The 16,991-nt window shown below is 38.6% G+C and overlaps 1 protein-coding gene across 1 annotated transcript; it reads right to left on the bottom strand.

Annotated features, from left to right (window-relative positions):
- Positions 1–688: 688 nt before the first annotated feature.
- Positions 689–13,291, bottom strand: LOC137259766 (uncharacterized). The gene is made up of 7 exons (XM_067797377.1): positions 13,239–13,291; positions 10,367–10,817; positions 9,725–10,042; positions 7,666–8,136; positions 6,531–6,610; positions 5,507–5,601; positions 689–3,058 (listed from the first exon to the last, which is right to left on the bottom strand). Exons 2-7 carry the CDS (start codon positions 10,779–10,781, stop codon positions 2,953–2,955), a joined length of 1,485 nt encoding a protein of 494 aa, XP_067653478.1. The 5' UTR covers positions 10,782–10,817; positions 13,239–13,291; the 3' UTR covers positions 689–2,952.
- Positions 13,292–16,991: the final 3,700 nt, after the last annotated feature.

Genomic DNA, 16,991 nt, shown 5'->3' with positions numbered 1-16,991 from the left:
TTTGTCAGAGGGTCAGACGCTATTCGTGAACACTGCTGGTATAAACAGGTTTGACCATCATTTTACAGTGTCAGTTTTCATGCTGCAAAACTCACTTAAAGAGTTAGGTCTATTTTGTCATTTTCCTATTTGAACCAAAATTATCACCAGTTTGGCTGCACTCAGGCTTTCAGTGGAATATTTTAGCTCCTTTTATACTAAATTTATTAGTTTATTTTTTAATTTCAAATATCTCAGTGAATGAATGTGCCATGAGTATGGTTCTCATGTTGAATGTGGGCCTTATTTTTTACAGCTTTCATTTAATTCAGTTTATACAATCAATATCAGATGAGAACTGGCAGGGGTGTGGCCTAGTTGCTGAAAGCTTCTCACCTTCCTCAGCCTGGGTTATCTGGGACTAGTCTTGGCATTCCTTGACATGTTGCTGGAATGGTTCAGAAGTCTGCCAAATGGTCCATCATTTCACGGATTTAGTGACTTGTTAGTCAGGACATGTCTATATCTCAGGTGATATCCCCGTCATTAGACACTCCCAATGTCATGTGTAGTTCATTGTTTTTACACTGTAGTATTCTATGGTTTTTGTATGATTTCATCCATACACTTTGCTGAATAAACTGTCTCATTATAGAGTCTTCCTGCTGTGATGAATTGGGTACAGTGATCTGATTAATAACAACAAATCTAAGATCTTAGCAAGTTTTATTTAATAAAATAAGTACTGGCAAACAAGGATAAGTTAGACCAGCGCAGAACATGTTTAGTAGGCGGTGAAAGGCAATGAGCAAACCCATTTGTTTTGTGAAACTGGGACATAGGCTAGAGCATGTGCAGTGCATAACGATGAAATTGATTCCACATGTAGCTGCACACGACAAGACTCTTGCTTGACATGGACCCCTTCTCTCACAAAGTAAGGCACTAGTGGACAGCACTCATACTTACTAATACGGGTGATTTGTCCGATCAGTGCTCAACTTATCCTTGTTTGTCAGTAGTTCTATGTACAATTCAAAGGTTTAGCAACCATTTGTCCTATTGTCTTTATATTAGTAACTGAAAAATACTGGGTTTTTTTTATTATAAGGCAATGTAGTTTGTATTAACTGGGTGAAAAGTTAGCAGACCATCAAAATCTGTAAGGGGAAAAATACAAAAATCAATTACTTTCAGTGTTCAAAAGTCTTAAATGCACATAGCCAAACAACACAACATCAACAAATGGTAAATTATCAAAGCTCAGGGCATCATGAAAATGAATTTGATTATTCCAAAGGAATAATGTAATTTGGATTGTTTGTTGTCTAACACCACACTCAGCTATATTATAGCTAGATGATGAAATACTGTCTGTACCAGACAATCCAGTGATCACCAGCAAGAGCATTGATCTAAACAACTGGGATGCACTGACGTGTCAACCAAGTCAGTGTATCCGACTACCATTACATGAGTTCCCTCTTACAACGAGCTATACAAGTAGTGACTGGGTTGCTCTCCATAATACCACAAACAGTTGGTTTTTACCTGCCGAAAGTTTATACATGTACATTACATGTTAAAAGGAAAGTTGACAAGTGACCTCAGAATGAATTAGATTTCATAAGATAAGGGCTGTGTAGACTAACCAATTAAAATAGGGACATTGCAGTGTGATGTATAAAACATCTGAACACTTCAGAGAATTGCTAAGTAGTGTCATAATGCACACCTTAACATACAGAAACACGAACACTGCATACCTTTGTAGGGTGAAATACATCAGCTCTGAAATACATTCATACATTCTGCCTATACTATTTTAAAATCTTCCTTATCTGTCTTTTCATAAACCATGACATAAAAAAGGAATGCACTTTCTTTAAAACATTTTCCATTTCATATTCATACACAGGATTTCATGAATAAAGTATCATATAACAAACATAAGCATTTAAGATGCCTGTTGCTTTATGATCATGTTATGTTCATACATGTACATCTGCAAAAGGCAGTATCAGATGTTTTGTTTTATTTACTGTATTTCAGCAGACCTAAATTACAATTGTAACGCCTTTCCATTGTCTCCTCGCTCCATAATTTCTCAGGAATTGAGTTATGTGTAGCAGTTTCAAAAATTTTGTTATTTTGACATTTGCTTTTGAAAACAGAAATATTTTAATTTAATTTGGGTAATATCCTCACAACTCTCAATTCCTTAAAAATAATGAGCTACTGTCCCATGGTTCCATTTTTCAGGAATGGAAATGACATTATCTTACTCGGACATTATCTTATATGTAAAGACCTTGTTTTTAGAGTTTATTACTACAAAGATTTTCTGCTTTTTACCATAAAACTTATGGCACTTTTGGATAGATTCCCGGTAGGTAAACAAAGTAAGTCCTATATCCCAAATATTTCCTCCAAATAAATAGCAACACTTTAAAACATACAGAAAACAAAACCAATTTACAATCAGGTAACAATTCAACAAAGTACAGACGCAGTGTTATACACCAAGTGTATGGGACCCATAAAAACTACACAAATACATTTGGAGACTCGTTCGTGAGTTCATGAGTATGGTTTTGCATTAATTTGAGAAATATTCCAGGAATATCCCGGAGTCGCATCACAAAAGACTTCACAAAGTTTAATCATTTGTGAAGTCGAACCAGGTCCTGTGACATGATCAACAAGTGCTTCTTGAACCACTTGACTTGACAAATGTCCATTAAAATTTCCCACGACTTGAATTCACTGATAAGAATGCTTTATGATGGTCATAAATTTGTTTCTGATCATTAACACGAAAAAGAGTTTAAGTAAAGTCAAGGAACTAATTTTGACTGAATTAAGCATCTTTACAAAAGACAATTCAGGCAATGCAGACAGTATATGAACACAAGACAACATGGATATGAACTTCATTGGCTTTCAAATCAGACATGATGTACAATATATCTATCATGAATATATCTGGTTTGTTCTGTTCCGGAGATCATAGAAGGGCACTGTGGGTGATTCCATCTTGTCCATCCTGCCTGATGACACCACAGACTGGCTGGCTTGACTGAAACAGAAGGTAAGCAACCAGTCACTCATGATAACACCAGACGCCCAGATAAGCAGCATATCAGGGTAAAATATGCACAGAAAATTTCCAATTACACATTGAAAAATAATTGTTGTGTACAATTATGCATTTAAAATGTTAGATATACAAAAGGTTATATATGCATATACATATGCATATGGAATATACTGACTACGATTAAGTTGTACTGTTAGCATAGGACTAGTGTTGTACTGTTAGTGATAGGACTAGTTTTGTACTGTTAGCATAGGACTAGTGTTGTACTGTTAGTGATAGGACTAGTTTTGTACTGTTAGTGATAGGGCTAGTGTTGCACTGTTAGTGATAGGGCTAGTGTTTGTACTGTTAGTAATAGGGCTAGTGTTGCACTGTTAGTAATAGGACTAGTGTTGCACTGTTAGTAATAGGGCTAGTGTTGCACTGTTAGTAATAGGGCTAGTGTTTGTACTGTTAGTAATAGGGCTAGTGTTGTACTGTTAGTAATAGGGCTAGTGTTGCACTGTTAGTAATAGGGCTAGTGTTGCACTGTTAGTAATAGGGCTAGTGTTTGTACTGTTAGTAATAGGGCTAGTGTTGCACTGTTAGTAATAGGGCTAGTGTTTGTACTGTTAGTAATAGGGCTAGTGTTGTACTGTTAGTAATAGGACTAGTGTTGTACTGTTAGTAATAGGGCTAGTGTTGCACTGTTAGTAATAGGACTAGTGTTGCACTGTTAGTAATAGGACTAGTGTTGTACTGTTAGTAATAGGGCTAGTGTTGTACTGTTAGCATAGGACTAGTGTTGTACTGTTAGTGTTAGGGCTAGTGTTGCACTGTTAGTAATAGGGCTAGTGTTTGTACTGTTAGTAGTAGGGCTAGTGTTTGTACTGTTAGCATAGGACTAGTGTTGTACTGTTAGTGATAGGGCTAGTGTTGCACTGTTAGTAATAGGGCTAGTGTTGTACTGTTAGTAATAGGGCTAGTGTTGCACTGTTAGCACAGGACTAGTGTTGTACTGTTAGCATAGGACTAGTGTTTGTACTGTTAGCATAGGACTAGTGTTGTACTGTTAGTGATAGGGCTAGTGTTGCACTGTTAGTAATAGGGCTAGTGTTTGTACTGTTAGTAATAGGGCTAGTGTTTGTACTGTTAGTAATAGGGCTAGTGTTGTACTGTTAGTCATAGGGCTAATGTTTGTACTGTTAGTGATAGAGCTAGTGTTGTACTGTTAGCATAGGACTAGTGTTTGTACTGTTAGTAATAGGGCTAGTGTTTGTACTGTTAGTAATAGGACTAGTGTTGTACTGTTAGCATAGGACTAGTGTTTGTACTGTTAGTAATAGGGCTAGTGTTTGTACTGTTAGTAATAGGGCTAATGTTTGTACTATTAGTAATAGGACTAGTGTTGTACTGTTAGCATAGGACTAGTGTTTGTACTGTTAGTAATAGGGCTAGTGTTGTACTGTTAGTAATAGGGCTAGTGTTGCACTGTTAGTAATAGGGCTAGTGTTGCACTGTTAGTAATAGGACTAGTGTTGTACTGTTAGTAATAGGGCTAGTGTTGCACTGTTGGTAATAGGGCTAGTGTTGCACTGTTAGTAATAGGGCTAGTGTTTGTACTGTTAGTAATAGGGCTAGTGTTGCACTGTTAGTAATAGGGCTAGTGTTTGTACTGTTAGTAATAGGGCTAGTGTTTGTACTGTTAGTAATAGGGCTAGTGTTGTACTGTTAGTAATAGGACTAGTGTTGTACTGTTAGTAATAGGGCTAGTGTTGTACTGCCAGTATAGGAAGAGTGATGTTTTATGAAATCATTTCCATTATGTTTAAGTTGGTTTTGATTACATATGACATAAGGCAGTATATTCCTGCTTAGTAAACTTACTCAGTGAAATATACTAAGTGGAGTAAAATCACTGAAATATCCACATACTTGAATGTTGAAAGCAGTGGGTGATGGAAAATGAAATACTCACTCCCAAACAATACAGTGAGTGCAGTACCCACCAGCTAAATCTTATCTGGAGTGCTGAATGTGTATTTTCTCTCTCTCACTCACTCACTCTCTCACACACACACAAAAAACCCAAAATAAAAACCACACAAAAAACCACCAGGTCTAATTTTGTATTGTTTGTCAAAAGAATTGTCGTTTATGACAGTGAAACCTAACGGGGATTAGTAAAGCATGGCTAGCTAAAAGGGACACTGCAAACATAAATGAAACATCACCTTGAACATAAAGTGTGCCAAAAACAAATTACTTGTAACAGCAGCAGTAAAAGTTTTATGTGATTTTCTCAAAAATGTCTCTCATGTTGACCTAGTTAACATATGTTTGGCTTCAGGGATCTTCAAGTGATTTCATTCATCTGGTCAGGTACACTGACTTGGGGGAATTGTCATCGTGTCCCAGTTTTAAAGCATATAATAAGCAGCTACTCACAGTTCCCTGAAGGCTCGTCGCTGCTGGCCGGACCCTGCAGACACACACAGCCTCTTACATGGGACATTCTCTGACAACAGACCCAGGCCTCTCGACTGGAGGAAGGAAAAAAGTGATAAATGCTTCATAAACCATAGGTCATACATCGAAACAGCTATTATTTTCAAGAATGATTTCCAGGAGTCAGTCTCTCTCATGCCTTTTCCATTAGAAGGCCTTCTGTCTCTGGGCTTTTGTATGTTACTTTGAACAGGGCTAATTCATAAGTAGCCACACTGTTCTTTTTGCAGCTTATAGGAAGTCCCACTATCCTAAGTCTATTTCATAGGAAGCCCCACCATGAGCTATTTCATAGGAAGTCCCAATGACCTAAGGCTATGTCATAGGGAGTCCCACTGTCCTAGAGCTATTTTATTGGAAGTCCCACTGTCCTAAGGATATTTCATAGGAAGTCCCACTGTCCTAAGGATATTTCATAGGAAGTCCCACTGTCCTAGAGCTATTTCACAGGAAGTCCCACTGTCCTAGAGCTGTTTCATAATATGTCTCACTGTCAAATGAATTCCCATAGTTTGGCATTCCCAGTGGGGAAAATAGAAAATGTTACTCGGTTGTACACTGAGAAGAATAGAAGAAATCAGAAAACAACATTTAGGTGTGAGGTAAGATCATAGTAAATGAGTCCTTGTCTCAGTGCCTGATGTTGTTTCTATTACGAGTGTATTTCAAACTGTAAGTAAAGTGAGTTGTAGAGTAAGTAATGCATACACAATGTAAATGGAATTTGATGAGAGTACCAGTATTAACATGTTTAAACACATCAACTTAAAAATTATTGAAAATCAAGAGTTCCAAAAAGATGATGTTTATGTTGATGCATGAATAGAAAGCTTGTTTACATCAGCTCAATTTGCTAAGTCAGCATTTGAATTGAATCCTCCCTTTGTGACTATGTCTCTTTTTCCTCCAACTATGGTACTGTCCCCAAATGCTATATATTACATATGGACGTCTCTATACTTACCCGCAGTGTTCTGGTGCTTGATGTCCGCAACTTCTTCATCCTTGGTCTCTCGTGCAGAACCTGGCAGGAAGATTGAGTTTCTGGAAGAAAGGGCAAGTTACCATGGTTACAAGATTATTTCTATTGTTATCAACTTATGATTACCTGGTGGTAAAACCATGTTCAGTAATCATGGTAATAGGACCATTCCAATAAATGAATCAGTCAGAGTTACTTTTTTTTGTGCTCTTTCATTCGCGTTTGCGTTAATGCAGACACATGAGATTTTCATGCAACAAAAAAAAAAATAAATAAAACCATGCAAAAACAATTTTTTGCGTATGGGTTTTGGACATATAGACTCTGACCTACATCATTTTAAATAGTACCTTAAACCACAACATGCAGACAAACAATTACTTTTAACATGCTTCAGGATTGTACTGAAAATTTCATGAGCAAATGATTTGGACTACATATTTATAATTTTGTTTCTTCACGCACGCGTACAAAACCTGGTTGATCTCAGTAAACTATTCCTGTTTTGACGAAGCCACTGTGACTGGTGATTGAGTGGGTTAGATCACTGACTTTCTGTGTTGGATCACCTCCTCACACACAGATCGTGGGATCGAATTCCAGGTGGGATTTCACCCACAGAGTTACACAAATCTGTACTTAATTCAGAAAGCTCTATTGACCCAAGAAGATTCAGGTTAGAATTGGTCTAACCTATACTTGTCGCAAGATGCGACTAATGGGATTGGATGGTCAGGCTTGCTGACTTAGTTGACACATAATCATATCCCAATTGCTTAGATCAATGCTCATGAAATTGAACATTCGACTAGCTGGTCCACACTTGATTATTCACATATCACTGCTGCTGGAATATTGCTGGGTGGTGCGTCAAACAACAAACCAAGCAAAATCACTCAATCAAACATTGAAGAACCCCCATGACAAAATGGTTGAACAGTGACTAAATTAACTTGGGCGAAGTGCCTCAGTTAGTACACCTTACATCTCAGACTGTTAAACAACAACCAACCAAAAAACATGTTTCTTTATGTCAGTGAGGAGGACCCCATATCACACAGAGAGTATGACAAAAAAATATCTGACAGCAATGACAGATATTGTCACGAGAACCTACCCAAATCCTTCAGACACTGAAAATATTCCTCCTCTGCTATCCTGACACACAATCGTATAGATTTCGCATGACATTTCCTTCGTAAAGTGCTAGTCACAAGTCCATTCTGGAATATCCTAAGCAGTTCTCCAGATGTGTACTTCTTCCACAGATCCTTCACAACAAACACAGATGAGCAGATCAGTGTGAACCTGATACTTCCGTGAGACACATTTGTCATATCACCATGGCGACACAAAATTTTCAGTGTGTGCATTATTTCCATGGAATCTTTGATTACATTGTTTGTTTCTCGAAGTTCTTTGCGGAACTGTTCGAATGCTGCAGGCGTGTCGTCCCTTCGCCGGATGTTGCGGAACGCTGTCTTGGCCATGAGCAGGATTTGTTCTTCAACCTCCTGACATGTGCAGGTCTGCTGGCGTTTGTTGAGTGGAGTCACTTCATCACAGTCCACATTCACATTCAGCTCCCCTGGAAAAACAAGTCAAGTTAAAATCAATAATTATAGAGTACATGATATTCCGTCCTCTTTTATCTCTAGGGCTAGAATTTCAGTAGATGTTCTCTACCCCTTGATTCAATTCCATGATTCCTGCAATCCATCTCTCCATCTGTGCCATTTGAAAATTTGATTGGCTGCCCTGCAAGGTCTAATGTTTCACAATCATGTAATGGATCAGCAATGTACGGACCATTCTCATAATGATCAAGACCTAGATTTTCGAAGCCCTCTTAGTGCCAAGACAGCCTTAAGTTAATGTTAACGCATGTCGCTTACAACTATCTCAGTGCTAAGACAGCCTTAAGTTAATGTTAACGCATGTCGCTTACAACTATCTCAGTGCTAAGACAGCCTTAAGTTAATGTTAACGCATGTCGCTTACAACTATCTCAGTGCTAAGACAGCCTTAAGTTAATGTTAACGCATGTCGCTTACAACTATTTCAGTGCTAAGACAGCCTTAAGTTAATGTTAACGCATGTCGCTTACAACTATCTCAGTGGTAAGACAGCCTTAAGTTAATGTTAACGCATGTCGCTTACAACTATCTCAGTGCTAAGACAGCCTTAAGTTAATGTTAACGCATGTCGCTTACAACTATCTCAGTGCTAAGACAGCCTTAAGTTAATGTTGATGCATGTCGCTTACAACTATCTCAGTGCTAAGACAGTCTTAAGTTAATGTTAACGCATGTCGCTTACAACTATCTTTGTGCCAAGATAGCCTTAAGTTAATGTAAACACATGTCGCATACAACTATCTCAGTGCTAAGACAGCCTTAAGTTAATGTTAACGCATGTCGCTTACAACTATCTCAGTGCTAAGACAGCCTTAAGTTAATGTTAACGCATGTCGCTTACAACTATCTCAGTGCTAAGACAGCCTTAAGTTAATGTTAACGCATGTCGCTTACAACTATCTCAGTGCTAAGACAGCCTTAAGTTAATGTTGATGCATGTCGCTTACAACTATCTCAGTGCTAAGACAGTCTTAAGTTAATGTTAACGCATGTCGCTTACAACTATCTTTGTGCCAAGATAGCCTTAAGTTAATGTAAACACATGTCGCATACAACTATCTCAGTGCTAAGACAGCCTTAAGTTAATGTTAACGCATGTCGCTTACAACTATCTCAGTGCTAAGACAGCCTTAAGTTAATGTTAACGCATGTCGCTTACAACTATCTCAGTGCTAAGACAGCCTTAAGTTAATGTTGACGCATGTCGCTTACAACTATCTCAGTGCTAAGACAGTCTTAAGTTAATGTTAACACATGTCGCTTACAACTATCTTAGTGCCAAGACAGCCTTAAGTTAATGTAAACACATGTTGCTTACAACTATCTCAGTGCTAAGAGAGCTTAGGAAATCTAAGCCCAGGTTTGCAAGAGTATGTGAGAATGGTTTTATATCACTCTTAGCAATTTCCAGCAATATCATGGCAGAGAACACAACTAATGGGCTTTAAAGATTTTACCAAGTATCGAACCTGGGTCTGAGGTGTGATGATCGAAAAAATTACAATCCTTCTGACATCAAGATGAATGGATAGTGCTTACCTGTCTGACGTTTTCTCTTTTTCTTCTTAGCACTAGAGCTGGGATCAAGCCGATTGGCCAGGTACTCCTGTAGAGTCTTCCGAAGAGCTTTCACGAACACGTAGAATGCCCGGTCAGACTTCCGTACCAGACTGTTTAGCAGTTCCTCATTGATAGCCTCTCGGGTGTTCCTCTCCTTGATACGACTTACATCGGCTGTAGTGAGGATCTTGTTGGCGATCAGATCATTAAAGATGTCATCTGAGATCATGTTCTCCACTAGGATATCTCTGTTCAGTTGGATGGCCTGTTTGTGTCGCCCGCTCATCACATCATCAACTGAAACACAAGTTTTGAAATATGTTGTTACTTTCCTAAATAAGCATATATTCACATTGTAAAACTAAGCATGTACACTTTATCTCCCTTCTTGACCCTGAAGGATGAATTTATGAACATCAATTTCTGTTCGCTTGTTAGTTGTTTAAAGCAGAGCTAAGCAACATACCAGCTTTAAGGCAGTGGTCTGTAAATAATCGAGTCTTGACCTAATAATATGATTTATATCATGAGTCTTCACAGTATGGATACAATGAAATGTCCCAACCAAGCAAGTCAGCTTTAATGTATGACTATATCACAATTACTGAAATAAATTCATACCATCATCATCAGAAGTCTCATCAGAGTAGTCACCCCTTGATCTCCTTGACTTTGATGACCCAGCAGAAGGTGAAGGGTCAAGGAACTGTCTTTGCAAGGCCTGGATTCTGTCTCTACTCTCATTGACTGACGACAGATCAGCTCTTCTGTTTTCCTCCCCACTATAGGAACCTTTGCTCTTACTTGGAGATGGCTCCTGTAAAGCAGTTACCTCCCCTTGCAGTTCACGGAGCTTCTGCTGCAACTGATGCCGTTCACGATTTTTCTTCTCTGTTCGATCTTTCTCCTTTCTTTTTCTCTCCAATTCGCTTTTTTGCTTTTCGAGTATTCGAATCTGCTCAAGAAGGCTATCTTCAGCTTCTCCATCCGACTTCTCTCCCATGGCTTCTTGTTTTGTGATTTCACATAAATGCATCAGGTATCTGCATGCTTATCTTCAAGAATATATCTACTGTGGAGAAAAGATAAGAATTCAGATTAACTATTTATATGCATAAGTGCAAATAAAAGGAACAATGAAAAAAAAAACCACTTGCATTGATCATTTAAGTGAGTGAGTTAGTTTAGTTTTACGCCGCACTCAGCAATATTCCAGCTATATGGAGGCGGTCTGTAAATGATCGCGTCTCCACCAGACAATCCAGTGACCAACAGCATGAGCATCGATCTGCGCAACTGGGAACCGATGACATGTGTCAACCAAGTCTGAGAGCCTGACCACCTGATCCCGTTAGTTGCCTCTTATGACAAGCATAGTCGCCTTTTATGGCAAGCATGGGTTGCTGAAGGCCTATTCTACCCCAGGACCTTCCCGGGTCCATTGATCATTTCAATGTAAGTTGGGTGATGGACAGTGGCAAGCAACAATAACACTAGTTTTTATCAATAAACTAGTATTCCAGGTAAGGCCTCAGCGGCCTTGGCAAAGTGCAGTTATAAACTGGATTACAATACAGTGGGTAAGGGTATTCCAGATCACGGCTATTCCGGATCACTACCGCATACATAAACCCCTAGAAACTGTAAATCTTGATGGATTTCTTCACTCAATCTCTCATTTTAAAGCAGGGACATTGCTCCTTAAGGTGATATATTTTGTTTTACTTGATCTGAACCAGAAGTTTACTTGCGCGCCCTGTAACGAGGATACCTATCATCGCGTAATTTGCCCTTGGCACGTCAGGAAAAGGTAACTCATTCGGAATGGCCCGTCTCAAATAAGACTAGAATCAAGTTGCTTCATGTTAACAATCCATTGCATGCATATACTTTTCACCTGTGAAAAGCAACAAAAACTCCTCTACATCTGCCATATTGTTGGTGAAATGAGCAATTTATGGAACCACGTGGTTAAGTCAGTTCCAGATCACCAGAAAATAGGGATCACCTCAAAACTGTCAACCGCCGAAAAATGTTAATTACTGTTGAAATAAAGTTCCGCGATGTTGTTTCGATTACCTTTATTTTAAATATATACTCACTGAAGGGTCTGTCTTAGATGTTCTTTGCTCAAAGTATATACATGAAACGTTTTGGTCTTCATTTCACCAAAACGTTATTTGCGGTACAGAACAGTCTGTCATAAAAATAACCAACTTGACAATGATTTGGGGTTGAAATTTTGGGTTTTTTTCAAGTCATATTATCCTTGTGTTTTATTAACTTGGTGCATTTTAGTGTGGTACGATTCACTACAAGTGCCAAGCAGTCTTGCAGGATCATTCAGGCAAATTTGATCTTGATGTAGGTTGCAGTGTGTTTGCTGAGCCAGCTGGAGAATTTGCTCCAAGTTTCCCCCCTTGGCCTGTTCACCGGCAGGGAAAAGGGCAGGCATGGTTATACCATGTCATTACGTTCTTATCCACAGCACCAGAAAGGGAGCTTTTATGACAACCAAAAAGTGCCCTGTTACTTGTGCCAGAGGTGGAATCAATGAGGCTGGAGTAGACATGAGCTAGTTTGTTTAGACTTACAAAGATGCACACCCATAAAGAGTTCAAATATGCTGGTATTAATAGATTATGCTCGTTAACTTTACAATCACTAACTGATGATGTAATGTTAAAAGTCTTCATATTGACTGAATAAAGCTTTAAAGGTTCTGAAAAAATGGGTTATTTTGTCTCGATAGTTGTACTTTACAAGTTAAAGTCGCATGTAAAAGTCACGACGAAACTATATATCAATATTTACTAAAGAGATCAGTACCATAAACCATGTGTGTATGAACCACAAGAGAATATTTTTCAGCCCACACTGGTACCTTGAATCATGATTCCGGAATATGTTGTTATGAGAAGCAAGCAGATGTTGTTATCAACTGCAGTGTTTGTTAATTATTCGTTTATCAAACATTATGAATATTGTTAACGCATCGCATCTATTCCATTAAACGCCTGATACGGTTTGACGCAGACCCCTGTTGCCCCAAACGAGCATCAATAACCGAACACTGCCTCGTTATGTCATGTGATCCGGAATACCCTGAAATGATTCGGAACTGCCGTAAAGGCGTAATGGAGGATTCTTTTGCGATATCTCTGAAGTCAATCAGGACCGAATAAATTTTATATTTTGGTGTGAGTAACATGAAACATTGCTCTGACAGAAATTGCCCTTAGTCGCTTCAGATATGTTTTTGCGGAGGCGCATGCAGTCGGTGTTTCGTTAGTGATCCGGAACTGCCATACGCACTGTATGAATAACATCAGCTGATAAACATCCTCTCTGTTTAGGCCTGTAAACGATCACGTCACATTGACGAGTCAGCTGGTAATGAAGATTCCTCGTCTTCCAAAATTCTGGTGATACGACGCAAACAACATTACACTTGCCATAAAAGCTCAGATTAAGACTAGACTGGAAAATTCACCTGTCAAATTGATGGACCGCCAAATGTTTGAATCGCCATCTTGAAAGTGTAGTAAAAATTAGGACGGGAATTACCCCGGAAACAACATTGTTGCAATGGGCTATAATATCAGAATCGCATATGACATTTGGCATGACAGATATATCGCTTACGTATTTCTAAACAATTCAATTAAGGCAGATCTATATTGGGCATACAATCTTATGGCGCGATACTTTACAGGTGCATTGGTTTCCCGCTTGCATATCGTGTATAGCGAAATGTAGGACTGAGAAACGGAATCGGAATCATGTGAGAAATTCGTTGAGACATTCATCAAGACGAAGCATTGTGGTTGTTTTAAATCTAAATATAGACAAACAATCAACGTAATAGTGATAGTGAATATTTTTTTAAAGCTAAAGAGACGGAACGTGGTGATAAATGATCACGTGAAAGTTCCTTTCAGCAGCAAAACTGGGAGTAGATTTTTCGGAGCAATCTCAGCGTTAAACGACTGTCTTAGAGCTAAGAGAGCTCCGAAAATCTAGGCCCTGGATATCGGCTCTATACAACTGTTACTATATGTATGCACGTATGTACAGGTAAATAACTCCGACTGGCTACTTATTTAAATAAACTGCTTTAGCCCAAGCAGAGTTTACTTAAATACCTACCGTATTGTTAGTGATTACACGGCTTGCACCATGTGGGCATGCTTGTATAATGTATTGTAAATTATAAATCACGAAATCATTCCTTTTGTCATGCAGCCTTGTGAAGAGTTGTTTTGTCACTCTGAATCTTTGTGCATAAATATAACCCTGAAACAGTTGAGGTGGCATCACTTGCTTCCTTAATTTCAAGTTCATTGGTGTATATCAGTGGAAGACAACTGTCTATTTGATGTTTGTTGAACGATATTAGATCACCGATGTTTAAAAATCTTAAGTTAAATTTCTACCTTGTTTTGATTTTGCCAACCCAAGCTGAAATTCCGATTCATATGCACACAAAAACAGATCCGCAAGTGGTGTCCATGCCATTACCTAATATAGTCCTGAATCAAAATAGGGAACTCACTCTTTTTGACACGTTGTAGACATTTGGTTTTATTAAGCTAATTCCTTTATCAATGATGATCACATGTATATCATAACAGGTATGGAATAGAGGAATAGAATGATCCGGACAAGTTCTCATACACTATTTCGGAGGGGAAAGAAGTAGCAGGTGAGCGTGCGATGACAATACCATGCCCTTGTGTGCCCAGTGTACCTGCTACAGTCCAATTGTGAAATCAGTCATTTCGTGAAATGACTATAAAACGTTCTGTCATTTCTTCGTTTCGTGTCATCTTGTGTAACAACAATCAATATACTTCAATCATTTCACGACTGATTCAGGTCAGTGTGCGAAATAATCACTGCATGGCCCGCTAGCCCGTGGACAGTAAGCCCCCTCAGTCACATATGATATGTGTATCATATAAGTATCTTGTGTCATCTTGTATAACAACAATCAATATATTTCAGTCATTTCATGACTGATTCAGGGCAGTGTGCGAAATAACCACTGGTCCGGTAGCTCGTGGAGTGTAAGCCCCCACAGTCATATGATATGTGATATAAATATGTTGTTTTGAGCAAAGTACGTATTATTTGAAAGACGTGAAAGAATACACTAGGATACACTCAGCAAGGATTTGACAAAGATTTTCACCGAAATGATAGCCTGTTAATAACTGGAGTATAACCAACGAGGTTCAAGTGATTACGGGAAATATGCCTGAGTTGAAATAATGTCCAAAGTGCTGAGCTCGGCGACCGAGGCACTGAACATTATTTTAACGCGGGCATGTTTTCCGTAATCACTCATACCGAGTGGCATTAGGTTATTCTATTTATTACCCACTATGTAATTTGAAAAAAAAATGAAATAAAAACCACCCGGAGACAGGATGAGAGGCCTCAAACAGCCCGTTCGTATTAAACCAGGGAGTCTGTATGTAGATTGTGGATTATCCCTGATTAAACCTAAGCTCTCTAGCGGTATTAACATAACTACGCTATGGCAAATAGTGCCTCGTACAATTGCTTTAAAATACAAGAAAAATATCTCTCGGGAATATTTTGTCAACCTTTGCTAATATGATCTTTCAAATACAGTATCATGGAACTTAATAAGAACCAAAACGTTATTTGATAAAAATGAAAGATACAGCTTTATGGATTACAACTTCTTGTTTGCTCCGCCGAGCAGGGATACTCTATAACAGGGATTGGTCACTCGCTTGCTTTCCTTACCATTTGTACTAATTAACGTGTGCCTCGTCATGCTCCACGGCACACGTCGACTTGGTTTGTTCTCAGCGCAAATCGGCTGCGCTTAGCAGTATTTCAACCAGTTTATTGTCGGAAACTATCGGCATCTCCCGGAGTAATACTCGGTAAATTGGAGTAGGCTCCCCTGAATGTTGTCACAACAAGCTGGTTACACTTCCTGTCGCCGAATGATGCATGTGTGGATTAATGAGAGGACTTGAGAATGTGTTTACACATTGCCTTGTTCAAAGACTCTCTGTTTATGTGACAATTTTGATACAGCGTTCGAAACGATCGCCAGCCCAGAGGCCCAGCGTCGGTTGTTAATGTATCAGGCCAACAGTTTCAGTTATCTGCAGGCCCTTGTGGTCTTCTGTCAATTAGATCTCATTTCTTTTCAACTAGCATCTTGCCCATAATTTGTATTAATGTTCAGGAATTATCCCTGATCCTTCATGTTAGGATAACTTCCAGTTTCACTTCATAGTATTATATATTCAGTGCCGCATAGGAATGTCAGCAGTCTATAACTAATGTAAACTTCTCTGTGCTCCATACACTTCACTAATGGATTTTGTAGGGACTGTGAAACTCTCTACAATGAAGACTATTTTGTTTTTATTGGTTTGATTTCAACAAAATGGCTATGCAGACTTTAAAGACTGCAAGTGGCAGCAAGCCCTGATGGCCAAATGGCAAACTAAAGAACAGCAAACACTGTTATTATATGTATTTGAAATGATCTGTTACACAATTAAAATGTCTCATTATGTTTCAGTGGTTTTCTGTTTGTGTGGAATGCTTAGGCTGCATAAAAATATGTTTCTCAGGCACATTCTTTTCAAAAATGACGAGTAAGACTTTGATTTTTAATTTTTGATAGAAAAAATGTGACAAGGGAGGAACACATTTTTATTTTTTTTTCCTTCAGGAATACAGTTTGGAAAGTTAAGCACATGTTAATGAGTTGTAGATTCAGTCAGTCTCATTCTTACAGACACTCAGTCTATAATGGACAAATGGACGGTCGTGGCAAGAGGGCAGTTAATGAAGATGACCAGATGTCTTCCTGCATGTGCGCAATTGCATGGATACTGACAGAATGTCAACTGACACAGTCACTCCCACCTAAAAAAACAGAAAGTTTAAAACCATCACAAAGCGTTAAAACGTCCTTTGCAGTTTTGTCAAATATCAACAATAGTTTCAGAACTAAAACATTCAAGCATCAAAGGCATCCATGGTAGATTAGAGCAGATCAGATATGTCATACCTCACACTTTCACCAGATAGAATATTCCCCTCAATACTTAGAGGTGTATTTGAAAGAAATGAATTTTGGGACGACTAAACACATTCAAACATTGGCTTGTAGTAATGGGTGATCACATCAGATCAACGATATGTCATATTTTTCACACACATGAAATACTTGTGAATGTATACACCC

The sequence above is a fragment of the Haliotis asinina genome, chromosome 13 (assembly GCF_037392515.1).
Source record: "Haliotis asinina isolate JCU_RB_2024 chromosome 13, JCU_Hal_asi_v2, whole genome shotgun sequence".
In the NCBI taxonomy this organism is placed as follows: Eukaryota; Metazoa; Mollusca; class Gastropoda; order Lepetellida; family Haliotidae; genus Haliotis; species Haliotis asinina.
This window is presented reverse-complemented; position numbering and strand designations above follow the sequence as displayed.